The sequence below is a fragment of the Thermobia domestica genome, chromosome 10, assembly GCF_964235325.1.
Source record: "Thermobia domestica chromosome 10, izTheDome1.hap1.1, whole genome shotgun sequence".
In the NCBI taxonomy this organism is placed as follows: domain Eukaryota; kingdom Metazoa; phylum Arthropoda; class Insecta; order Zygentoma; family Lepismatidae; genus Thermobia; species Thermobia domestica.
Window position 1 is genome coordinate 31,813,308 of NC_137463.1, and position 27,411 is coordinate 31,840,718.

The 27,411-nt window shown below is 33.8% G+C and overlaps 1 protein-coding gene across 1 annotated transcript in view; it reads left to right on the forward strand.

Moving 5' to 3' along the window:
* Positions 1–27,411, forward strand: part of LOC145662403 (small subunit processome component 20 homolog) — a 108,555-nt gene that overhangs the window by 4,353 nt on the left and 76,791 nt on the right. The window contains exons 4-13 of the mRNA XM_081727943.1: positions 453–671; positions 1,490–1,768; positions 6,150–6,415; positions 9,208–9,775; positions 11,025–11,240; positions 13,115–13,325; positions 17,253–17,412; positions 22,151–22,369; positions 23,683–23,859; positions 26,138–26,263. Coding sequence (XP_081584069.1) covers positions 453–671; positions 1,490–1,768; positions 6,150–6,415; positions 9,208–9,775; positions 11,025–11,240; positions 13,115–13,325; positions 17,253–17,412; positions 22,151–22,369; positions 23,683–23,859; positions 26,138–26,263 — 2,441 coding nt within the window. The remainder of the gene's footprint in view (positions 1–452; positions 672–1,489; positions 1,769–6,149; positions 6,416–9,207; positions 9,776–11,024; positions 11,241–13,114; positions 13,326–17,252; positions 17,413–22,150; positions 22,370–23,682; positions 23,860–26,137; positions 26,264–27,411) is intronic.

The window sequence follows — 27,411 nt, forward strand, 5'->3', positions numbered from 1 at the left end:
TATGTATAGAAGTAGATAATGTGTTATTGATTAGATTATTTCTGTTACCAACATGTATAAAATATTGTTTGCAATTCACAATAAGTATACAGTATAAACGTACTAGTAAATCACGTTATTGTCCGAAACGCTTAAATTCTGTATATTGCTTTTGCATTCGTTTGAATTTCTTTATTAATTCCTGTTCAAGATAAAAATTCTTTTATTCTGCAGTTTTGTTTGAAGCAGAAAAGTTAAAACATTAATTAAATGAAAATATGGAAAGATTCAAATAATTTTTCTTAAACTACATCATCTGTAGATCAATTCAGTTAAAATTTGAAGAGCGAAAAAGTACCAGACTGGACTGAGAATCGAACACGGGTCTTGTCAGTTTGCTAGTGGTTGTTTAAGTTACGTTGTGGTATAAAGACTTTCCTATGCTAATTAACGTGAATTTTTTATTATTCCAGGGTGTTGCCGGAGTTGGAAGACTCCTCTTTGAAGTTTTGAAAGGTGTTCCTGGCCATTTTCATTCTTGCAGTGAAACATTTTTACCATTTCTATTTCATGCATTGAATGGCAAAATAGTTCCACGAAATTTGCTTTCAGAAGCGCTAACACACACAGTTAATGCTCTTTCAAGTTTTGTCAAGCCTCAGAAGAATGAAGTATTCTGGAGAGCTATTTTGGTATGTAGTAGTGAAGTAATTTAGAACCTGTGTAGAAATAAACTGATATTTGCGCTTATTGACGATGTAAAGCCAACGTTTCTTTTTGTTTTTAAGGTTCGGATTAATATCGATAGGATTATTAACCTTCAATCCAGTATCAAGTCTGGAAAGATGATGTTTTATCTTTCGCTTTTGTAAGGAGTGTGTTCTTATCTTGCCTACAGGCACACTTTACAATTATGCCTGAAATGGAATTACTTGTAGAACTTATTAATCTAGGATAAGAGTCTATCATAGAAGTGTCCAACTTACAATCAAGCACATTACCTATATATTTTATTATTTGGTTAACATTTTCATTATTCGCGACTGAAATATCATGCATTTCCAATGTATTCCTACGACCATATTAGTCCCACTCATCAATTCGTGACTCTAGCACACAAAATTATTTAATTAAATTAACAGTCTCACTTTTCATTTGTTCCAGCTGCTCAACATACTTTTGTAGTCTAAAACGTATATCATGTGTTGTTAATAATAAATTGATAATTTTTGTTCTGGTGGGATATGTTGTTTGTTTATATATTGTTTAAAAAAAATGTACTGTATCTATTGTTGTTTGTCGTCTAATGATACTAACAATGACGAACATACTCTTAACAATGACACACGTTTCAGAGTTAGTATTTCAGTTAGACGATTACAAAAACCTCTGAAAATAAAATATTGATCGGAATGGAATTTCTTGTAGTGATTCAAATGTTCTAAATTTATGGTTATATATTCTTCTAATAACCTGAATTTGCCATTAATCTTGTCCACACTCGTTGCAGGAGACCTTAGATTCACATGTACATAAATGGAACGAAGAACCAACAGAAAATAATGCTGAAACGATATGTGAAATATTAAAATTAATGAAACAGTTTGTTGAATATCGACAAGGTATGCATGTAACACAACCAGCCAGTTTGGTGCAGAAGTTGTTGGTCTTACTACAGCATAAATTTCCAGCAAATATATTCGAGATTTTAACTGACATTTTTGCAATGATTTTGTTATTCCTGGCACCTCGTCTTATGCAGGAGCATGTCAACCAGATTATCAGTCAGGTAAGTTATTTTTATACAGCAAGTTACTTTTATGCATTGTCTATATTCGATAGAATGATTCATACCATGCACAAATATTGTATAAGGGGCGAAATAGTAATAATAATCTCAATATATGAATACTATAAAACTTGTCTATGAGATATGTTCCAAAATTACCCAACTAATCATGTAGCCGATGTAAAGATCAACTTCGTAAGTATAAATTTACGAACACACTATAAGTAATAGTTACAGTGTCTACAGCAGGGTTTTAGATGACGTTAAAAATTCACTATATAGAATCATAAATAGATGAACAAGAGAGAATATTTTAATGTTCATAAATTTCGTTATTTTGTTTACTACTGAACAAAGAAATATTTTGTTTGCCACTAGATTGTTGGTATATTTATTTATTTATTTATTAAGATGTCCTGGTAAGGCTATAAGAAGCCTTATCTACTACCTAAACATGATATAAAATTCAGATTATAGTTTACAATAATAAAAAAAGTTGGAAAATAAAAAATACAACAAAGAAACGGATGCTCACTTATCCACACAACATACAAATAGTATAGTGCTACACTAGAATAATGTATACATATGTGTTACGATATGTAATAAATATTAAGTTCTATATCCTTATGGCGAGCTTCTCTATTTGCTCTTCTGTCGCTGTGTACATTCAACATGCTTCGATAAACAATATATAATTTTTCACTATTTGTTAGGTTATATAACGCTCGCGAGCGAAATTTGCAACAAGTCTCGATATTCCGCGAAATTTACGCAAAAGTGACAATTTGTCGACGCTTTTACGATTTATTCATTACCGTTATTTGGCAATTGCTAGCAATGTGATGAAAATTCCCATATTTGAAAAAATAAACCACTATGAATTTTTGAAATTTTACGTACAGTTACAAAATGAGCTCCAAATGTTATCCACTGGTGAAGTGGATAGTATAGAAGGAGTGTTGCGGGGTATGTTAGATGAGCCTTCAGAAATCGCTGGAGAGTGTCTCCAACTAATGTATACTCATGTCCGAAATTATTGTCGCATATCTATAACTGTCTTCGTGTAAGAATATAACTTGATAATGATTTTGCAGGGTAGTTTTAATATTGGTACTATGTGTATAATTGGGAAATGTATATTTGTTTTAAGTTTTATAGGAAAAGAATTATAAATACCAAAATTATAATAAGTAAAATAAAATGTTGCTAAATGGACAAGAAAATTTTATTTTCGTTTTATTGTTCTTATTTACTGCTCTTTTGACATGAAATTTGCCACATGCATGTCTTTGCCGATTCTACACATACTAACATTATAAGAAATACCGGGCAAATTCGTTATCAAATTATATTCCTAGAACAATATATTTATAGACATGAGTGTACACATCAGTTTCGAATGTTGATGTGGAGAGGGCTATCTCTTCTTACAATGACATACTTACCGACTTAAAGAAAAAAAAATAACACCAGAAAACATTAAAACAATGCTTACGTGTTGTTTACATAAGTAAACTGTGAACACTGAAGTAATTATTTTCTATTAGTGTTCTCTCTCTTTCTGTTTTTTTTTTCTTTCTTCTTTAAATGATACTTTTATTCAATGAGGATGCTTAGTGTTATTTTTTAAAAACTCAAATATTGTTTAATATAGTCATGCTTGAATTCATGTCATTGATGATTGATGAATGGAAATTAAGGTGAAATGCAAGGTAACTAATTGTAATTGCCAATTAAAGTAGTGTGTTCTTACATTGAATTTTTATTCACCGATTTTATCCCACTTTACGCATATTTTTATAACGAAATTACGAATTCTTATTTACCACAAAATCGTGTCTCTACTTATAGTGTGTTCATTTAACGATGTTTGAATACCTGCGCCATCTTTGTTTTTTAATCCATTGATTTATATAGGGAATTATTTTTCTGGTGTCTTCGAAATGAATAGGAATTTTTAATGGTTTAATTTACTGATTTCTTTTCCAAATCTATTTAAATGCCCATTTCTTCGTGAAAGTTGGGGGCACTGTGGCTTAATGGTAGAGCGCTTACAAGGTGTCTATCAGTCACGAATGTCACGAAACAGTCACGAAATCAGAAAACGATCATGAAAGTCACGAAAAAGTCAAGAAATTTAGCTTTTCGGTCACGATTTTTTTTAACTGTGCAAATGTAAGTACAGATTGGAAAATTTTGTTCTATAAAACATCAAAATTCAACACCAAAAATGTCTATGGTCGGCTTTAGACGCTACCAAATTGCAAGCAAAGTACGTTTGTATCGCATGAATGAAAATTCTGCCTAATTCGCACCAAAATTCGCTCTTGAAAATGTTAGGAAATTTTATGATTTAGTAAAGAAAAGGCCACGAAATTTCATTGTGGAATTTTAGTAGACACCCTGGCTTACCTCTGGTGCATGGAGTCTCTGGTTCGATTCCCGGCAGAGTAAGTTTGTGGTGGACAACACCGTGTTCGTGTGTTTTCTCGGGATACTCCCATTTCCTCCCACTTTCAACCAGTTCTTCCGTCATTATTCACTTGCTTTAATCATCGTCTCCCTTTGCCTTAACAGGTAATCGTGCGACGTTAGACTCCAAGTTTCACGATTTCATTTTTTTTTCTTTCGTTCTTCGTGGAAGTTAAATTTCATTACATAGTGTGGGCCATTAATCTTGAAACGTCCTTATAAACTAATAAATAAAATTCGATGAAACTGTAACATACAAATATCGACAGGGTAAAATTATTTGTTATACTTTGCAGTACTACCCGATTAACAATGTTACCAACCCAACATAAAGTTGTATTTAAAAAAAAGAAAGTGATAGTACGCCTTAATTAACAAAAAATTGGTTACTTGCCTATACATGCTTTCGAGGGGAAACTAAATATTCTCCAAACGTATCGGAACAGCAGGCTACTTCCGTTTTAGTAGTAAGGTAACAAGAATGAAAATGTAGTGAGAAATATGGTATGGGAAAAGTAATACATACTACCACAATATATTTTTTTTATTGACACTATGTCAAATTATTACATATTTTACATTTAAATGTTAAACGAAAACTTACAATAACACATTTATTCATAGTTACAAACTAAGAACGCTTCAGCATTACAAACTTCCGTAAACATCCGAATTTTGGAGATCTCTTCAACAGCAATAACGCAAGTACTATGGATATGTAAATGCACATAGGAAGTACTTTATTGTCGAATATTATGGCCATAGTATGGTATATTTTTAACAAATAGGAACAAAGTTAGAAGCAATTGAAAATTGAAAAGGTTTTGTTTCCAAAAATGCTGAGATAAGTGCAGCACCTAATCTCATACATGTTTTTCAATAAACGTAAGGATCATAAATGCCATTTAGAGGATATCTCGTCCCGTTCCGAAGATACGAAAAACATGGGTAGAGATTGCTATATTGCTTAAAATGACGTAAGTTTGGAAATTGTTTTTCTTTTTAAAAATGTTGATTTCATCTGCTTCTATAACATTAAAGCAATAGTTTTTGGTAGTTGCAATTTTAACAAGTTTTTGTACTTACATAATTTTACACATATAAATTTACAGTGTGTTAAAAAGAAAATGGTCCCACAATTCGCTGACCAGAAATTGAGAGATGAAAATCAATCATTGTTTTATGAAAATGGTTTACTAGCACATACAGTATTGCTTTTTCTGATATAAGGCCGCGGTGGCTAAGTGGTAGAGCGTTCACCTCTGCTGCATGGGGTCTTAGTTCAATTCCAGCTCGCGCCGAGTGAACTTTGTGGTAGACAAACACCGTGTGCGAGGGTTTCCTCGGATTCTCCTGTTTCCTCCCACTTTCTTCGTTCCACCATTTCATTCATTTCTCATCATCACTGTCTTCTTTAGCCTACCCAGCATAACAGTGGGACATAAAACTTAAAGATTTTTTTTTTTTTCAAATATAGAAATAACATGGAAGTAGTGCTGAAAAATATGATAGTAATTGTCATACCATTTTGTTGCAAAATAACGCTTCTGTTAAAGCAACTCTCTGTTCCTTCGTAAGATTAAAACCGTACTGGCTTTCCTTCGTCCTGGACTAGTTGCCAATTCAAGGATATGCGCTGTCATATCACACTGCTGTCTGATGGGGGCAAACGTTTTCCAAGATTCCTCATAAATATTGCAAGTAACAATACTCATAAATATTTTCGTGTTTTCCAGTTATTACATTATTAACTCAGAGTTCGGAGACTTTTGAGTCGCACTGATAACTCACACTCGCATTTAGGAGAGCGAGTTGGAAGCTTGCAGAAGGCGAAGTGTTAATTTTCTTTTGCATATGTACAATGTGTTACTGAAAGAATTATGTATTTTATTTTTTTCCTTTACAGGTGTTTACAATTCCATATTCCAAAGTATGTATGGATTTCGTGGAGAAGATATTTGATTATACAAATTTTGAAATGTATGTTATCCCACAGTTACTTCAATATTGTGATAATGTAACGTGTGAGGAAGGACGTTCTTCATCAACTTGGACAGAAGTCCTTCAGTTACTTACTAAATTAATTCTGCATAAAATGCCTTTATGTAAAACAGGACTTGATCTAAAAGAATGGAAGCAATATCCGTTGGAATTTTCATTCGCAATGAGAAGGTAATTATTGTTAAATGTTCTAAAGCCTTGAAAGTAATACAAAAATATCTTAGAATGAAGAATAGCGAGTGGATGGACGTGCTTTGCTGATTACCCAGAATTTTGAAAGATTTTACTGTTCAGTTGCATTATTATATATGCGCTATGTACTGATAGGCGCAGAACAACTGTGAAATAACTGAGAAATTTGGTAACTAGACTGCGAGGACTTAAATTGCAATTTTTCACGTACTCGGTAGTTGGTTTATCGATGAAGCGACCATCAACACAACGATTTGTGTGTGTGTGTGTTTTAGTGCTTTATTTTTGATCAGCTGTGTGCTGGTGAATTGTTCTGAGTAATCAGATAATGGTGAATATTTCAATGAAGGAATCATCTCTGGTGCTGGGGGTTCCTGATTCAATCTCAGGCCAAATGAGTTTGTGAAGGACAACATTGTGTTCGTGGATTTTCTTTGAATTCTTCTGTTTCATTCCATATCATAATCATTCATCATATGTTCCCTTTAGTCTAAAGAGCATAATCATGGGAGTAGAATTAGAATTTCATTTCATTTTATTTTTATTCAACTGAGGAAGCTTTTGTGTTATATATATATATATATGACTATTTATTCTATATCCACTAAGCATTAGACTTCTGCGAAGACCACCTATTAGCTAATCAGTTCAATTGTGAAGAATATAGGAAAACTGATTGTGTCTGTGGTAACTCGAATGATAGGTCAACCAAAGAGCAAGTGAAAGACTAGCGTTCACATTTTTGCTAGTCCAGTGGTCAAAATTTGTTCATTATTTTTTTGTTTTAACTTGTAAAATAAATTTAGCATATTCGTTATGTAAAATTTAGTAGTTCTATGTGAGTACTGAAGCAGTATGAATGATTTTCCATAGTTAAATGCGTAGGGACCGCGGTGGCTCAGTGGTAGAGCGTTCATCTCTGGTGCGAGGGGTCCCTGGTTCGATCCTAGCTCGCTCCAAGCGGGCTTTGTGGTAGACAAAGACAGTATGCATGGGTTTCTCGGGGTTCCTCCCTTTCCTTCCGCTTCCTTTTTTCCACCATTTCTCATCGTCACAATCTCCTTTAGCCCATACGGCATAACAATGGGACGTAAAACTCAAGTTTCGTGTCATTTTTTTTAACGTGGGCTGCAGGCCAGTGTTGGTAATTATACGTAAAAAAAAAAAAAAAAAAAAAAAAATTCTACGTGACGCGTAAAATGTGTAAAGTACGTAAAAAACTTGAAACAAATCTACAAATTAAAATAAAAAGTTACTCGCGTTGGTTACTGTTTGGTTTGGCTCAAAGAAAAGGGCTTTAAAAGATTCCTTCCAAATTTGTAGGGTTCTCGCTAGATTTAGCAATTGTATAAACTGCGATGTTGACTTCGTAAAGTAGCCTTGCATGTATAAATAACAAATAAGTATTAAAATTTACACGCATGATTATGTGTAAACAGCATTTTATAATGTTTTGTGTATTAACTCCTCGGTAGTCGACAAGTTTTAAGCCTGGGAAGCCATGGTAAAATGGACGATTGTACAATGCATTAACAACGCTTGCTTTTGATATCCATGGTTTTCGAGATCGCTGCGTCTGACAGCTATTTGGACTCACAAAATTCCACTCCGCTTCACATTTACTGTCGGTTATTTTGTCTGCTTGGGTTTCCAATGCTTTGTCCGCTCCGCAGCCTGCAAGGAGAGTAAAACAATAAGCAATATTATCTGAATGCTACATATATTCTTTTCCACAATCTCTGTTACCAATATTGGTAAGGATTAAGTCGTATTGTTAAGGAGTCTTAATACACTTGTAACTTAACATAACAAACATTCGCTGCAGAAACACACACTCAAATTCATTAAAAATAAAGCAAAATACATGGTAACTATTACTTTAAATTGTTTTTCATTTACGCACACTTCTGCCTTGCCAACTCAAGACAGTAGTGGAAATCCTCAAAAGTATCTCATAGCACATTTTAAGTGCATTCATTTGAACAGTAGCAATATAAGTACATTAAAATATACCTTTAGCTAATGCTCAATCTGAGTGTACTCAAAGTGTTCTATTAATAAAAATGCCACATTCCAAAGTAAATTTTAGAAAAAGTAATATCCTAGGTTAACAATATAAATTCTGAAAGTTTGGACTTCACTTCAGTTGATGCAGCAAACAAGTTTAAAGAAATTGTATTTTGTGTCTTGCTTTCGAATAGTTTTGGCTTTCTTTTAAAAGAAAGTATTTTACATGTGCGTAAAAAATGTAACGCGTAAATTACCTTTTCAATCATGCTCTAAGTTACATTCAGTCACATAGGAAATTGAATTCGTGTTTCCGTAGAAGAGGGACAATCACAACACTTCAACCACGAGAGAATTCAACCTAATAGCATAAAAGTGATATTTGGAATATACACGGAATATTTGATGTGTAGTATACTAATGGATAATATTGCATGATTACTTAAAAAAGCAACATTTCATGATTGATTAATATATATATATATATATATATATATATATATATATATATATATATATATTGTCAAACACTGTTTTTAGGCTTTTAAATACAGTTTTGTACCACTGAGTACAAGTGCGTATTTTTCGTCCAGTCCTTTAATGTCTTCAAATTTTGTACTGTCAGTTATTTCATTAGATATTTAAATTATTGTTCTTTTCCTCTTACTTTCTAAAAGTAAAATAAATAGTAAATATGTTAGTACATTACTGCTGGACTTTTCCATTATAATTGGTAATAATGAATATTTTCCGTCTTTCTGTAGGAAAACGAGAACGATATCGGATACTCGAAACGTTCCTGGTATTCTGTTAGATATTATTACTGTGTGTGATATACCAGAAAACAGAGATTTAGAAGAACTATGTTGTGCTATGATATGTTTACCTCACGTTAAACCACTGGACGAACAAACTGTGATGAAACATTTGAAAACCTTAACAAGTGTGTTTTGTGAAAAGATCCATGAAGTGGTTCTTCAACAGTCAGACAAAACACTTGATTCTGTTAACACATGCGAAGGAGTTACTTGTTGTCGCAGTGGTTTAATCATGGATCAAAATAAGTTATTTATTCTGTCGCTGATTGTAGAAACAGTGATTCATGTGTGTCGTGAGACGGATATTCGTTCTGTTATTGAAGTGGAAAAGCTTACACAAACGTTGGTGTTGTGTGCTAGAAAAGTACCTGTGCTAAGTGTTAATGCTCTCAGGACGTTGGATATTCTTTTAAGTAATATAGGTTCCCGAGAAGAAACTGAAGTGTTATCAGTGGAGATGTTAAGAGAATTGTATGTTGCTATTGGAGACAAATTGTCATCACCATTTCATGAGGTAAGTTTTTTTTTTTTTAATTCTTTCTTTATTTTTTTAAAAAAAAGTTTACATATGAATTTTCTAGATATACAATTTAACTTGGAAACCTGTCAATCTATAGTCAGTAGACTTCCGGAATTCCAGGAGACCCATTTCCAGGCCTGAGAGAAATTATTTCCTGCATACATAATCTATAGATATTCAATTTTAACAATCATGACCGAAAAAAAGAAAGCATACACTCATAATCATTTATCTTTTTTTTTTTTTTTTTTTTTTTTTTTCAGTTATAGTAATTAATTAGCATCCGGTCCGATATGGCCGGTGACCTCCAGAAATCCAGGAGGTTCATTTCCAGTCCTTGGCAGACATTCTCGTTTTAATATAGTTACATAGTCCTTATATTTCTGTTTTTACTAAGAAATAACGTACCGTATAAACGTACACAACAAATCATACAAATCTTTTTCGTATTTATAATCATGGTAGGTGGTTCTCCACATAAGCTTTCTCTTGTGGGTGAGCTCCACCCTCATTAAGTATTTTTAAATGATATTTTAGCCTAATATTTTGTAATTAAAATACCGCAGTGATTGACATTATGCTTTTTTTTTTGAGTGATATTTAGCCGAATATTTTCTTTAAAACATTCTGATTTTGAAATCATCACTTCTTATTTTCATTAAACCAACTTGTAATTTGTTTTTGGAATCTATACATCTTTCTTCCTTAATTTTGTTTGAAGCATTATTGTAAAGTTTTGGAGCCAAAAAGTAAGTTTGGCTTTGTGATATTCGTTAGTCACTCTGCTTTGTGATATAGTTAGATAATAAGTTTTTGATACATGTTAAATATGTGATGCCCACTTTGTGTTCGACAATTTTTACACCTAAATAATTCTGATTAGTAACTTCGTTAATTGAACTACAGTTACATTGCATAGTATAGTGACCGCAACGAGTCGTGAAGCTGAGCTCTGTACGAATCACAGAAATGTTTTGTGTCACATGTAACTCATTGGAAGATTTCTGTACAATTTTTTTAGCCGCCTCTCGAATGTACACTTTGAGGATACGTCAAAGGTGAGAAGTGCACCAACGATTTTCCGAACTTTGAAGACAGTTCTTTCTTTCTTTATACGGCAGCAGTAACATAGCATGTTCACTTTTCATTTTAACAAATTGACATCTATTAAGACACGCAAGTTGAACTATATTTGCTGTTAGTTTACTTTATTCACAATTATATGTATAAATTTGTTTTACAGGTTCGTCTGTTGGCGAGTCACATCTTTTCACTCTTCAAAGTACAACTGCCTGTAGTCCCGGAAGGAGCTGCTGGTCATTCAGTGTTTGAAACATGCCTTGCAGCAGAGTTGGTCCCTCTTACTGTACATCAGTATCGTGAGAGGCTAAAATTTCTTCAGAAGCTTAATCACGAATTTGTTCAGATGTCATTACCAGTAGATGGGCAATACAACAAGGTAATGTATTTTCCTGATAGATACTGTGGGGTACATTAAATCAAGAATGAATAGTCTTAACCTTGTATCACGAATTTTTGTACTTCAAAGCAGGCGGTTTCATGTTCAACACTTTTATCGATGACATCTGAAAGTTGCAATAGTGGAAGCACATGTTAATTTTCCTCCCCTTCTGTGGAGTTCTTCTGAGAAAACTATCCATAGATAATCCTTCTGTGTTGTGTACGAGCAAAATTTCTCCTCGGAAAACGTGGTTACAGAGTTTATAGAATTGTCACTGATATTAGTTTTTTTTTTTTTTTTTTTTTTATTCTCCCTTTAATTAAAAATGAAATGTAATTCTAGCTAATTGATGCGGAAAGTGATAGACAGTCATCTGGAATTTTATCCTATTTTTACTCACAGGAAGAATAAGGAACTAAAATTAGTGATTATTCAGTGAATTGTATGGAAATTAATGAACAGTTATTTGGAATTACATGAGTTTTTTGTTTTGTTTTGTTCACGAACATTATATGTGTTTGCAACAGTTTCTTTCTTTCATTATAACACAAGTACTAAGTGTTCTCTGTATTGCATTGAAATCTGTTTCTGTTTTATTAGAATCACGCTAGGCGTTGGAGTTTATTTATACTTTATTAGAATCGCCCTAGGTGTTGAAATCTTGTCTATGTTACTAGAATCACCCTAGGCGTTGAAATCTATTTCTATTTTATTAGAATTACACTAAGCGTTGGAATGTATTTGATTTATTAGAATCACACTAGTGGGCCTTGTAAGACCATAATGTTAATACGACGTACGTACGTTACTCCACACGATAACTCTTGAACAAAAGCGGGTTTTTTAAATTCTCTTTTTTGCAGTAGATAGCTAGAGCGATTATCTCAGCCGAGTTTGTTAATGGGGTCACTTCGTCAATTTCTTACCGGATAACGGTGATTTTAACGGTGGCTATCCTTGTTCTACACATCTACGTTTCGCGTGTTCCTTTTTATTGTCTTTAGCAGAGTTTACTTTGTCTTTAGATTATTTTATTTTTATTTTATTGATTCTTCACATAATTCAATTTAATTCTTTATAGAATTTTATTGTTTAAACCTGTTCAACGTATTATTCGTGATCTTTTTATTTCCTATAATGAATTCAGCATGATATTCCCGAAATTATTTGGAGAAACTTTTTGTTTCACGTATTGTAAGTACTGCAATTTTAATGAAAGTGATATATTTCTATTCTACACAACTCAAAGATAAGATGTCAGAGTACGCTATGTTAATTGGCGTGTGCAGATCAGTATGTGTCCAATGTCGCCAATACTAAGTAGTTCATGATATCTCTGATTCTTAATCGCAATTTTCAATTTTTCATATATGCTTTGGAATCACAGTGTAACTGTTACTTGTACTTGGTAGCTGCCCAAAAGTATTGACTTCGCGATTCTTATTTTTCCTATCAAATGAAATTTTGTTGTCTGTATTTTGATATACAACAAAATTACTAATTTCACGAAGTACTAAATGACGCTAATTGACACTTTCTGGTTAAATAATTGGATATAATTAACGGTAAATGAGTAATCTTAAACTTGCCCTATACAGTTTTTCATTTTCAGAAGAATTTTTAGCAAGTAACACCGTTCCACCGAAGAAGACAGGCGTTACTGTTGCAATTGTATAGGCCAACTTTAGGATGACGCATTTCTCAGAGTAACTTTGCAAAAAGGAGTCCAGCAAAAAAGAGCTTTAGTATGAGAAATCATTCTTAAATGTGAAATAAATAATGCTGCCTATTACTATAGTCCTACATATTATTTTATGTCATGACTTTATGTGCGACGGTGGAATTTTACTTTCATGGTTCTTCTTTTCTAGGTTCCTCTTCAGTTTTTACTTGGCCAACTTTATGCTAACTTTCAGCTTCTGTGGGACCCTTGCATAAAGTTAATTGAGTCACATGCACGAGGAATGACTTTATCGGATTTTTGGGACATATTTGGTGGCCAGTTGCACTTAGCAGACAATCGTGTGAAAATGTTGAAAAGTTCTGAAAGTGATGAAAATATGAAGGAAATTGGATTTTCATGTAAGAACTTTTTACATTTCAATCAACTTGTTATCCATCTCAATTAATAGCAAGAGTCCGTAAAAATTAATATTGCCTGAAGTATATGGCATACGATGGTTTTGTACATAATGTAAAAAATTAGTATGTAAGGTATTATTCATTTATTCACTCTGTATCTTTTTAAAATTGCAAATGTAGAGGAATAGGTGCGACATAAACTTGGTCATTTCCTCCATTTGTCAGATATTGTATATAAGCGGTTCGGTTTTTAATGTTATAACCAGAACAAACACAAGTAAATCCAATGACCAGTGTCAGTAGGGAATTTTAAAATCTATATATTTACAGAAGCGTCAGCAAATGATCCAGGATAGCTATATTATCCGTTGGCCAAGTTTTCAGTTTATGAACTGATAGCACGCCTTCCACATTTATAGAAAAACATTTACAATTACCATAAAAGTACAGATTGCTAGCAGTGATAATAGTCTCAATAGTAAACAAAAGAAAATACTTTATACTATCTCCAGTGATTGTAAAAAAAAAAAAAAAAAAAAAAAAAAAAAAAAAAAACTAAGGAAGGTTTTTGATGATCATGGTTCCCATCAGCTTTAATAAGTCTTAAAAAGATTAAAAATTGTACGGTAAAGCACGCGGAAAAGTGCACGGATAAAAAGGCGATTCAAAGCAACTGCGTAACTTCATGTCTTAGATCACTATGAGGATGATCCATCATCACTGTAAAGATAGTAGCTGTTCACTGTTGTTACTCTTTCTTTCGTTTGCTACCTACAATTGCCATTCAGTTTTCACATAACTGACCGCTGTCCATATGTAATTCCGAAATTTTGGGTTCAATGACAAATGATTCCATCACTAGCTTTCTATGTGGTTAGATCTGGTAAATAAATTAACCCAGTGACTCAGAGATTGGTTGCGATAGGTGATACCTAGTATGTAAGAGAAATACAGTTTGTAGTGTATAAGGGAAATAATTTTCTTCTGATATCCAGAGAATCGCAGGAAAATGTATATGAAAGAACGGGTATAATTTTGTATCGGAAAAACCTGAAACAGGTTAACCAGTATGGGAAATAAAAAACATAGATGAATATTCTTTATTGAATGAGTAGGAGGTGTGAAAAGGAATACTAAAAGTATAAGCTTTTTTATTGTTGATCACACATGATTACCAAAACCCTATACAGAAAGAGTGCTCCTTGGATCTATTATTTGGGGAAAAACACTTGGCATACTATTTCTAAAGTGTTATGGCACTTATTTAAATTTAAAAAAAAAAAAAAGTTTGTTGGCAAATGTTAATAGTTGTAAAATTCCTTCATTCGATGTCGTAGGTACGTATCCCTCAATCCCCATAGTACCTTAAGACATTTTTGTTACATAAAAAATTCCGGTTTTTGAAAGAAAATAAACTATTACACTCGTAAAAGTTTGTGCAAAGATAAGTATTTTTAAGTTCGAGGATGTTTATTTGTAGATAATGAATAAGATGCCAGTACTCAGATGAATTGAAATGAATTAGATCCCATGAGCCATCGTCTGTCTCCAATTTCTGCTTATGTTCTTCATTAGTACAAATCAGAGAATGTTCAAGTAATTTAAGTTTGAACGTTACTAGATATTATAGATTTAAGGACAATCGCACTATTTGTAAAAATAAACTAAATGACACTTAAAAAGGAGATGCCAGTACTCAGCATTCCGCACTTTGTAACATATTGTCCGATGTACCCCTATTGTCTCTAGGAGTCGCTGCTTGCTTTTGGTATCAACGACAGAGTGACGACATTGTACCAGTCATGAGTCTGCCACATTTGTTATGGTATAACTATTTGGAAAGCAGTTATACAATCCTGATTAATATTAAGGCTCAATTTGTCCGTACAAGCAGAGGTAACCTGGATGAAGTTACTATAAGATTAATCTGAGAAATCTCCCGTCATATTTCCTAAAATATAACCCACGTTTGCTGTAGAGGTAATAATGTACGGAAACCATGATCTGCGTCTCTTTCATTGAAGAGAAATTCTGGCTGCATGCGAAAGCCAGTATCAAAATGTAAACAAGGAAAGAAAATTAGCAGGTGCAGCAAACCATTGATCGTAGTATTGCTCTAGTCTTCAAATCGATTTAAATTTTTTTAAATAAATCATTTCATAAATACAAGAATTATAAGTAGTTAGAGAAGTAGCATTTCAATTTTCAGAAAAAGTGCCAGTACTGCGTACCGACAAAAGCACTGATAATGCACATCATAAGATCAGAATCACAATTCAAAAAGAGAAATACAACTAGTTCATTTATTCTAATTTGTTAACATACAGGAAAGGTAAGTTCCACACAAGAATTTCCAGAATACCAAGGGCTGGATATGTATGTATAATTTTTGAGTATACGTCTCCCTAAAAGACAACAATATCGTTCGATGGGCTTTGTAATAGTGTCCTTAAAACAATTAGATCAAAATAATTATATAATATTTGAATCACGAAGGAAAATGTTTCTCTACAGTGTCTTAGGAAACGGTAGAAGCAAACCGTGGGCTGCAACTTCCCGCGAACTACAGAAACAAGATAAAATTGATAAATGGATATATTTTCAATATGCAAATAATAATGTAACGAAGATATTTCAAAGATTTAATTTAAATTTAGCCATTAAGCCAGGAAATAATATAGAAGAGCACGTGCTTGATTATAAATTTTTTGCATAATATGCAGAATACTGGGATGTACCAAATTTGTTGCTCTCGTAAATATTCACATCGGGCAACAAAAACCATGAATTGAGAAATGTCGAAGGAATATAAAAAACGAAAATCCAATGTCTGGTTTATCCCAGCTTGTGAAGTATAATAAATCTCATCACATGTATTGAAATTAGTTTTGTTCTTTCCGCAACAAAGAAATGAAATGGGAGTCGCTTCTTATTAAAATGATGAATCTGACATTAATTTTGGACAGATGTCAATAAGATGAAAAGTAATAAGCATTATATGTTTTTTGATGTAGAAAGCGTGTTCAGAAAATGGGAACTTTGGTGCTGGTTATCGCGGTACTCTCGGAATAACAATTAATTTTGTCCAGATCTTCGAGTGGATATTGAAAAGAGCATACTCGTGGAACTGATGTTTGCTTTTTTGTATTGTTTTCCTTCCTCTTGTGCTTCAGAATAAGTCATTTGTTTGTTAGAAACAGTTTTTATGTACTTGTAATTGTGGTTCCTGAAAATGCTTTGTACTTTCTAACTTTTAACTCTCCTCTAGAACCTTGTTCACGGAGGATAAAACCAGGAGGAAGAACAGTAAAAACATCAGGAAAAGTAGAAACGAACAGTCTCACCGGAGTAGAACAGTGTGAAGAACACCTTACCTCAGCGGCTATTCTTAGTCGCACTGCTCTAGCTCGGTGAAGCCGTTTCTTGTGTTTTGCTTGATGTTTTTATTGTTTTTTTTCCTGTTCTTTTCCTCTGTAAACAAGGCTCTGGGGTAGAACCGAAAGCTAGGAAGTACAAAGTATTTTCAGGAATCAGAATTGCAAGTAAGTATAAAGATGGTTAAAATTCCTAAACTTGTTAGCATGCTGTCTAAAATTGAAAAATTTTGTTTGTTTATTTATTTTCATTTTATTGAAGACTTGAATAATAAGTGCAAAAATTACTTCAAACATTTGATTTCAAATTGTCATTCGCACGTAATGCACTGAAGATATATTTCATGAAATGTTAGTAGCATTCCATTATGCGACTTACTTGACATTTTGTACAATTGATCATTGTAACATTTAGTTCTTTCAGTCAATTGTGCAGTTTTGAAAACCATTTTTCACCCTACGTAACAATTCTGGTAGTGTAGATTAGCGAGAACTAAAATACATGAAACATAGCACGTAGTTAATGTCTTTAATAAATTTTCATTTGTTTTAGGGTCATTTTTGATTGATTTGAACGATGCTTTGCATTGCTGTAGAGAAGTGCCAGATTATATAAATTACAGAATTCTTTTGTGGAGAGCCTTAGCGGAATTTGCAGATATTTCCGAGCAGAAAAACAGAGAATTGGTACCGCTGTTTCTGTCGTTCTTACGGTAAGTTGTAATATGTCAAAAAAAAAAAAAAAAAAAAAAAAAAAAAAAAAAATTTAAAACTTACCTCAATAAATGTATGTGAGAGTATAATTAGCATTGCTTAGCATAATATGCAAAGTCTCCCAAATACAACATCCATTTGTGTTTCATATTCAACTTATTCTGCTATAAGGGGAATACAGTGGTAGAGCGCTTACCTCTAGTGCATGGGGTTCCTGGTTCAATACCGGCCAAGTAAATTTGTGGTGTACAACGTGTCCATGGGTTTTCTCGGGGTACTCTCGTTTCCTCCTATATTCTCATTCCACTAATTCTTCCATCATCATTCACTTGCCTTGATCATCCGTCTCCCTTAGTGTAACAGGCATTATCGTGGGACATTAAACTGTAAGATTTTATTTCTTATTTATTCTGCTATACTCCGTAAGCTCACCTTGAGATATAGCACAAATTTCATTGTAATACACGACATTACTAGACTTCCAAACTATGCTATGCATAAGTGTCGGAAGTCTTGTAGAACGGCTATATTCCTCTGTGTGTCGATAAGTATCGAGCAAAAACGGATATATATATATATTATCAAGAAGCAGTTTTTTGCAATCGATTCAGCGTCACAAGAATAGGTACAGTCCGCAGCAAAAAACCTGCAACATGAGCATGTAAGTTTATTGTGAATAGACGAAGTCTTTTATTCCAAAATAAGTGTGCAGAGGAGGACACCAAGGTATTTCCTGGCGTGATTCGTGCCACTTAGACGTTATGTTGATTCCCTGCGCTGTTAGGCGTAGTTTCACAATAATCTTACATGCTCATGTTGCAGGTTTTTTGCTGCGGACTGTACCATATCCTCCGTTAACTTGTTATTCAAACCGGAAAGGGTTGAAATTACCACTTCCGGTTTCAACATTTTTTGATGTAGAACAAAAGTGATAATATATAGCGACAAGCTGTTTTCTACAATCGATTCAGTGTCCCAAGGAAACATATCGTCACCATCCGCAGCTTACCAAAATTTATTACTACTGGTTTCAGTAGAGAAAAACTGTAAAAGATATCGAGAAGCTTTTTTTTTTTTTTTTTTTTTAAATCGATTCAGCGTTTCAAAAATAGTTTGCATATCGTAGTCTAATGCTCTATTCAAACCAGAGGTGGTAGAAAACAACTATTTCCGATTTCAGTGTTCAGATGTAGAAAAGAGAGAGTAAAGCGACAAGCGTTTTTCTCATATCGGTACAGCGTTTCAAGAGGATACACCATCACCACCTGCAATATTCTACCGAGCTGGAAATGGTTGAAATTTACTAGCACTTTTAGTTCCAATACTGATTTCCATAGAGCAAAAACGGTCAGAGGTATTGAGAAGCAGTTTTCTGTAATCGATTCAGCGCCCAAGAATAGGTCTCAAGTCTTCCGTTAACCCTCTATTCGAAATCGGAAGTGAGTTTCCGGTTTTAACATTGATCATCACAGAAGAAACATAGTAATAGATAGTAACAAGCGGATTTCAACAGTCGATTCAGCGTCCTGAGAGGAGAAAACATCACCAGCATCAGCACCCTACCAAAACCAGAAGTGATTGAAATTTACTAGTGCTTTCAGTTTCAGTACTTATTTCCATAAAGCAAAAATCGTAAGGGATATCAAGAAACGGTTTTTGACACAAATTCCGCGCCAAGAATGCGTTTTATTTCGTCTTTTATCTATCTGTTGACACCGGAAGTGGTGCAAATCTATATGTATTTGAGTACAATACTGATCGCATAATGGATAAAACGGAAATAGTTAGCAACAAGCAGTTCAGTACTAAGAATATGTTTCATCTCTGATTTTATTCTTTTTATTGTAACCAAAAGTAATAGACATCAATTACCACTTCCGGTTTTAATGTTAATCCTCATAGAGCAAAAACAGTAAGAGATAGGGAATAATGGTTTTTTGATAAGGATTCAACATCCGAGGAACAGAATCTACAAGGTAACCAAAAAATTCTTGCCATTCTAGAGCAGTGATAAAAAGACACAAATATAGTGTACGGTACGTGCCTTTAGGTTTCAAAATAATCTCCATCAGCATCCAACACCTTTTATTAACGTTCCTGTAGCTGCACAATACCCTGGTGATGAAACTCGGCAGTCGTGGATCAAAGAAATCCGTGAGTGCATTCCGTAAGCCTTCCTCATTTACGAAAGATCTCCCGCAGAGATGGTTGTCGAGGGAATGAAACATGTGGTAAGCTGTTGGCTCAAGGTCCGGTGAATATAATGCATGCCACAGTGTCTCTCAAGCAAGTTTCTAAAGGGTCTCCCGGGTCCTCTTCGGTATATGTGGCTTGGCAGTGTCATACATGAACAGTACATCCTTGCAATTAACCAATTCCGGCTTCCTCTGTTGCAATACACGGTGCACACTGTGGAACTGCTGAGAGTAGAGGTCAGCAGTGATGATCTGACCAGGTGGAAGGAGCTTGTAATACTTCACTTGCCAACAATTCTACCACACAGAGAACCTTTTATGGGTGCAGAGGTGGAGGACGTTTTTTGGTTTCCGTGTATCTTTAAACTTATTCCTACATTGCAACCGGTAGTTATAGATATACCACTACAAAGTTCATTATTGAATTCACATGCACATAGTGTGGAAGTCTATCGTAGTTTCACACTGTGAAACCCACTGCTATAGGTGCTGATGAAATAAGCATAACATTGATCAAGAAAATATTACCCTTCGTCCTCTCCCCAATTACCAATTTATTTAATCTTTCCCTTACTACCGGAACATTCCCAGTCTTGTGGAAGACAGCACGAGTCCTGCCTCTCCCTAAGACTAAGGATGTCCGATCTGCAGAAGACTTAAGGCCTATTTCAATATTACCTGCCCTATCTAAAGCTCTTGAATATATTGTAAGTGATCAAATATGTGAGCATCTTCGAACTTATAACCTTTTAGACACTTTTCAATCCGGGTTTCGTAAACATTGCAGCACTTCTACAGCCCTTACCAGTATTACTGATGATATACGTTCTGCTTTGGACAAGAGAGAGATAACCATACTTACCTTACTGGATTATAGCAAAGCATTCCAGTCAGTAAACCATGACATTTTGCTTCAGAAACTTGTACAAAAATTTAGTTTCTCTACTTCAGTTGCTAAGTGGGTCCAAAATTACTTATGCGACCGAAAACAGTATGTGGTGGTTGCCAACTTAGTTTCTGGTCAGCGTAACCTTCCTTGTGGGGTTCCTCAAGGTAGTGTTTTAGGGCCTCTTCTTTTCTGCCTTTATATTAATGACTTAGCACAATCTCTAAAATACTGTAAGTATCACATGTATGCGGACGATGTTCAATTGTATCTATCTTCTTCACCAAAGCAAATAGATACTTGTATAACAAAGATGAACGAAGACTTGAGTAATTTGGCTAAATGGTCAGCAAATAATTGTTTGATTATAAATCCAGTCAAATCAAAGTCAATTTTAATTACTTCCAAACGTTCAACGACGTTAATAGATGCTTCCCAATATAACTTTAGAAGGCGTAAATATTCCCTTCTCTTCCTCTGTGAAAAATCTTGGCGTCATACTTAACAAATATTTAACTTGGTCCGATCAAATTAACGCATCATGCAAGAAGACTTTTGGAATTCTTCATTCTCTCAGCAAATTAAAAAACTTTTTACCAACACAGTTGAAAAAAACTCTTGTTCAAACCCTAGTGGTACCACATTTGGAGTACTGTCACACCGCCTTAACTGACGCTGATATACATTTACAAAAGCGTTTTCAGCGAGTACAAAATGCTTGTATACGTTTTATTTTTAACTTAAAATTCTCAAATCATGTTACGCCATTCTTTAAAAAACTGCAATGGCTGAAGATGCAGCAACGGCGAAAACTGCACTCGTTGGTACTGCTGTATAAAACACTTACTTTTACAGAACCTTCCTATCTTCTAAAACATCTTAATTTTTTAAGCGATTTCCATGAGAGGGACACAAGATCACGTTTTAATAGCCAACTTGCAATTCCTATTCATAGATCAACTTATTCTTCCAAAATCATATATAATTTCAACGTGTCGTGATTGGAATACTTTGCCAACCTCGGTACGTGAGTCAAAATCTTTAGCATCTTTTAAAAGAGCAGTTTATAATTTATTGTTATCGAAGCAGGGTTGAATGGACACAGAGACAGAAGAGCCAATAGAGAAGCTTCCCATACAGATATGAAACTCAACACTTATTACATATTACAACATGTATGTACTTTCGTGTAGCACTATATTATATTTGTGTGTGTGTGTGTTCAAGTGACAGTCTGTTTCTTGTGTTTTTTTGTTACTTTCTAACTTTTTTTTTTCTTTTGCTATTGTTAGCTATATTCTTTGACTTTTCAATTTTGTGTCATGTTTAGGTAGTAGATAAGGCTACATATAGCTTTAACCTCGACATGTAAAATAAGTCAAAATAAATAAATAAATAGTAGTAGTAGTAGTAACAACAGCAACGACGACGACGAGTACCTGTTGCAGGGTTCTGTATTGTTTAATTGATTTGTTAAAATGTTAAGTTGTACAAGATTTCTTTCTAAATAAAATGTCGTTTCAGATAAAATATTTTTCGTATTGAATAATCATTAAATTGGTTTCTTACATTTAATTTAGATACTTAACGTTTTTCTAACTTCTGAAATTACTAAAATGTGTGAAGGAATTATATATATTTGTTTGTCTTTTACAGAGAAGAATATTTTAAAAGCGATACGTTGTTAGGATTTTCATGGAACGTTCAGAAAGATACGAAAAATGCAGTTGAGGATGAGGCAGAAAATGATGATGATGAAATGATGGCTGAAGAAGATGAACCCATGGAAACGGATAAAGAAACAGAAAATACAAAATTATTGAAACTCAAGAAAATTCGTACAGGAGAAAGAGGATCTGCAAGATTATCATTTAAGTGAGTACATAATAATTGAAGTTAGCATTAGCAAAGGTTCAACTATTCGACTTGATTGACATTTTTGTCTGTTCCATGGTAACTCTCGTAAAATTCATCCGATATTGATGAAACTTGGTATGTGCCTTCCTTTCACTTGCAAAAATAACCCTACTGTAGTGATAGCATCCGAGCGTTAGGCAAGTTCACCTTTCCCTAGAGGCTCCAAGTCTCCAAGTTACCGAATCCAATGGTACAACTATAGTCCAGTAGGGACAAACCCAAAGCAGGAACTCCAGACTGACTGGGGGGTGGGGGCTCGAATCCTGGCTACCTACTTGTCATGCAACAGTGCCGGAGGTATCACGTATATTTCCAACTTTCACCTTCTAGTCCTAGGGCACGTGTTACTCTCCCATATTCCAAAGGTGTCACTTCCTGGTTGGGGCGACAGGTTATAAGGCCCTGCCTTCCTCATTTTACGTAAGAGGTACACCGTACACTACCGGAATCAATAGCTCATGTAGTCCATCTGTGCCAGATAAATATTACCATTTGGGAGGCACTAATCGCTCTCCCTCGGTAAGGGAGGCAATAATTGCCGTTTTTACATCGTTCAAATCGATTGTGAGGTACGACATACCCTACCGAGCGTAATGGTCCGTATTAATGACCATTTGGAAGGCTAGTAACCACGGAGGTTGGTATCTCATCTCTTCCAGTAGGGGATGTTAATCACCACCTCCACCTATACCCATTATCATGCAACATTACTCTCTGAGGAAGGCGAATTTCTCTGCATGTAATGTCTTAATTCTCCTCAGTAGGCATTTTTATGACCTTACGATGTTTTTGGTTCCTCCTGGGGCCCCTTCTCATCACGGACTTTGGACCGGCCATGGCGGGGTAAGACGGACAGACAGACATAGTGGTTCCAGAATACGTATCATTTTTGCCGCATACCATAGTTTAGAAGTCTAATAGTAAGTATGAGGTTTGCACTTCGCTGAGAGCCAATTAATAGTTCCTCGTCGTCCAATTATCCAATGCCTTAAAAGTTGTTCTAGTTTAATAATGGTGTAATGTGTCTGCGCTGGTAGGGAAACGAAAGGCATCTGCTGCAATTCCATACTTTTCAGATACATGTAAAATGAGATTTTTTATTGTAAGAACTTATATCAATGTAAAGTGGTTTAGTTTTGCAGTTAGCATGAAACTGCTTTTGATACACCAAACTCTTATATAGAACTTTACAACCACAGTTTTACAAATTAAAAAAAAAAAAAAAAAAAAAAAAAAAAAAACTTTAATAAATCTCTTTTATGTCTTTTCAGAATGTTGTCTACATGTCTATCTTTGTTTTCAAAATTTAAGAATCCGAAGAGTATCTACAAGGAACAGGAACTATATAACAACTACTTGGTGTTACTTTGTCACAGAAATCCTGAAATTCAGAAATTGGTTCTCCATTGTTTAGTGACCTACAAACATAAATATTTATTGCCGTATAAGTAAGTATGCAGTTCTTTATTATATAGTATGCCTCTATAATATTTTCGTTTTATAATAAGAATAAAATTAATAAAATCCTATGTTAGTTGATTGCAATTATAAAGTTAAACATTTGAAAAGAAATTATAAGATTAACAAGCTTCGTCTATAATTTAGTTGATTTTCTAAAACTATATAATCGTACTATCTATTTAGTATTCCTTAAATTGTGTTTCCAGCAAAATTGTAGTAATTTTTACATAATGCCATATACGTGCTGAGTACTCCCGTAGCTGAATATTTAACACGTTGGTATGGGTTTGATCACTGGGTACAGCACGCAGTTTTCGTTTTTGAGCAGTATCGCGAGGTAATTGAGAGTGATCGAGGATCTACTTGAATTAAGATGCAGCGAATTCCAATCTAAGAATTCAGAAGGCATTTGGAGCTTACCACACATTATCCAGTTGAACACAGTGAATAGTGATTAAAATGGCTTATTTTGTAGTGACCTGTTTGTGAATCAAACGGTTTACTTAAATCATGCAGATCATCAAAAGTCGTGCCAAACTTTCTGAAATGTGAAATACCAGTTCAGTCAAAATGAAATGAAATCTTTTAAGTTTTATGTCCCACGGGTATTGCGGCTAGGCTAAAGGAGACGGTAATGATGAGAAATGAATGAAATGGTGGAATGAAGAAAGTGGGAGGAAACGGGAAAATCCCGAGAAAACCCATGCACACGATGTTTGACCACTACAAAGTTCACTTCGCTTAGCTGGAATTGAACCAAGGACCCCATACACCAGAGGTGAACGCTCTACCACTGAGCCACCGCGGCCCCTAGTTCAGTTCAGTCAATTACCTATGTCAGGAACATCCTGCATTCCAGAAAAGGTTACTCATTCATGTCATAAATGAAAACTATGCAGTTCTTCAGAAATGAAACTATCACATAAAATGTGGATGAAGTTAACTGTCATACTGATATTTATTAAAACTAAGCATCCAAATCATAACTCAATAATGAACGTTTCGGCAAAAAATTATTGTATTCTTAGGACAGATATTTAGAAAACTAACGTCACTTGGAAATCTACATCCCATTGCTTATCAATGAGATGAGTTTAATTCTGCAATGCGGTGGCTCAAACTTCAAAAAGGTTTCTTTGGTTTGCAACCAATTTTTGAAACTGCTACTTGATTTAATAGAACCCTTATTCAGTGTTATTTAAACTGGAGATGTGTTTGAACACTGAATATGCATTGACTTTTCCTGTTGAATCAAATAGCAATTCATACCTGTTAACTGGAAAAGTTAGTAAGCTGTTTCCAATTTAGTAAATAGTTTGACATATTACAGAACGTGACAAAGAAAATATTTGATGTTAAATGTGTTAAATATAGTTAATCTTTACAGTCAAAATCTGTCCTTTGTGCAATATTAACAAAATGTGACGTAGTGCTTCATGAGCTGTTGTGCCAGGGACTTCAGTGTATCTACATTCTATAGCTGTGGAGATGTTTTTTTTACGGAGGAACTGAAAGATAATATAATGTATAATATCAAAATGTTCGGTTAGAAACTTTTGCTAAATTATATAAATAAAATGCTAAATATAATTTTTTACGCAGTTTATAATAAAAGTTTTGTTACCTTAATTCCGTTAAATAATATTCCCAACATTTTCATCTTATTATTCTGTAGCATGGGTACGTAAGTGCGAATTTTCTACATCTTTAATTTCACGTTCTTTTAATTCTATGCCTACAATTTATACATACTTTAAATTTGCGAGAAAAGACTGAAAATATATAATAACTGCTACTACTAAAATGTAAGAATAAAATGACAAGCATATTTTAGTGGTGGCGGCAATCATATATTTTCAGTGTTTTCTCACAAATTTAAAGTACGTACAAATTGTAAGCACAGAATTATAGGAAGGTGAAATTAAAGATGTACGAATTCGCACTTACGTACAAGAAGAAGCTGAAACCCTGATAACGGCTACAAGATAATAAGATAATTGAAATATATTAAATTAATCTACGTTTAACGCAATCAAGATAAGCAAGCGTTTATTCTATTACGTATTTTACTAAATTTAATCGATACAGTAAAATAATGACAGTGAGGTATATTTAAATAATGTTCTTTCAAGTATTTAAAGTGCTTTTATGTATATTCAGATACTTCTGAGTTCAGAGAACTATATGAGCAGTGTTGATCTATATATAAACTAATTTTAGTTTTATTATTATTATTTATTTATTTATTTATTTATTTATTTTCAGGGAACACTTGTATGGCTTATTGGATGACAAAACCTTCAAAACGGAAGTGATTTTGTTTCGCGTGGATAAAGAAAGTGACTTAATACAAAACGATCATCGACAAGAATTAATTCCACTTGTAATGAGGTAAACAAGTTAATATGTTTAAAGAATATGTTGTATAGCTTACAACAACTATATTAGTTTTTCATAAGGTTCTAATAATGTTCGTGATTTACTACTTGTATATATTTTCCATAATGATTGTAACATATAATTGATACCCGAAGCATATCACATTGACACTATACATTTCGGAATCCCTAGAAATTTCTTGTAAACAATAAATTTTGCTCTTGTTATCAGCGTTTCTCACAAAAATTTAATGAAATCTGTTGTATATGAGCTACGCACGCAGAGCATGTTCTTTAAAATATTATACCAGCCATATATAAGTTAAGTTGTATTGTATTAAGTTGGAATAAAAAAAGAAAAATATGAAGTAGGATTAAAGAACATTTCAGAGACTTGAGGCAGTGTTGTGGGGTTTCTTAAACAACGTAAGTTAACGTAAGATTGAGACTGTACGTATTCTCCACAGAACAAATTGTATTGGTTTGGTTGATTTGAAGTTTAACGTCCATTTTCGACAGCGGGGCTACATGAGACGTGGACCTGCATCGTAACGTGGAATCTAAACCATATGAATTCCAACCGGAAATCGAACCTGCATCTACGCGCCGTTACCGCTTATGCCAACTACATAACCAACGAGATCTCAGAAGTTCTGTAGTGATAGTATTATCTTCAGGTTTTCACAAAAACTATATATAATGTTAGGAACTTCTTTATGAAAGTTACTATACCACATATTTCTTCTTACCAAAACACTGATCATGTTATCAATTCTAGACTGCGCGGGAAAAACAGTAAAAGTCAGAAATTGGCCAAATCCGGTTAACTTGGTATAAGTCAATTCTAAACGTGAGTTGAATAATCGCGTCTTGATAGTTAGTAGAAGTGATTCATACTTATGCTTGATATTTAAAAAAAAAAAACCTCCTGAAAACCTGTTTCTTGACTTATATTGTTTCTCCCGCGCAGTCTAGAATTATAGTGCTTTCGACAATGGAAATCACATGATAATCTTTAAGAACATATACAAGCAACATGACTACAAAATCAAGTCAAAAAAATTCAAGATGTCTGCACACACAACAAAAGAAAATTAGTTACAGTTTATGTGTTAGATTGTGTTAAACTATTTCGCTAAGTATTTACGCTTTCCCATCAAA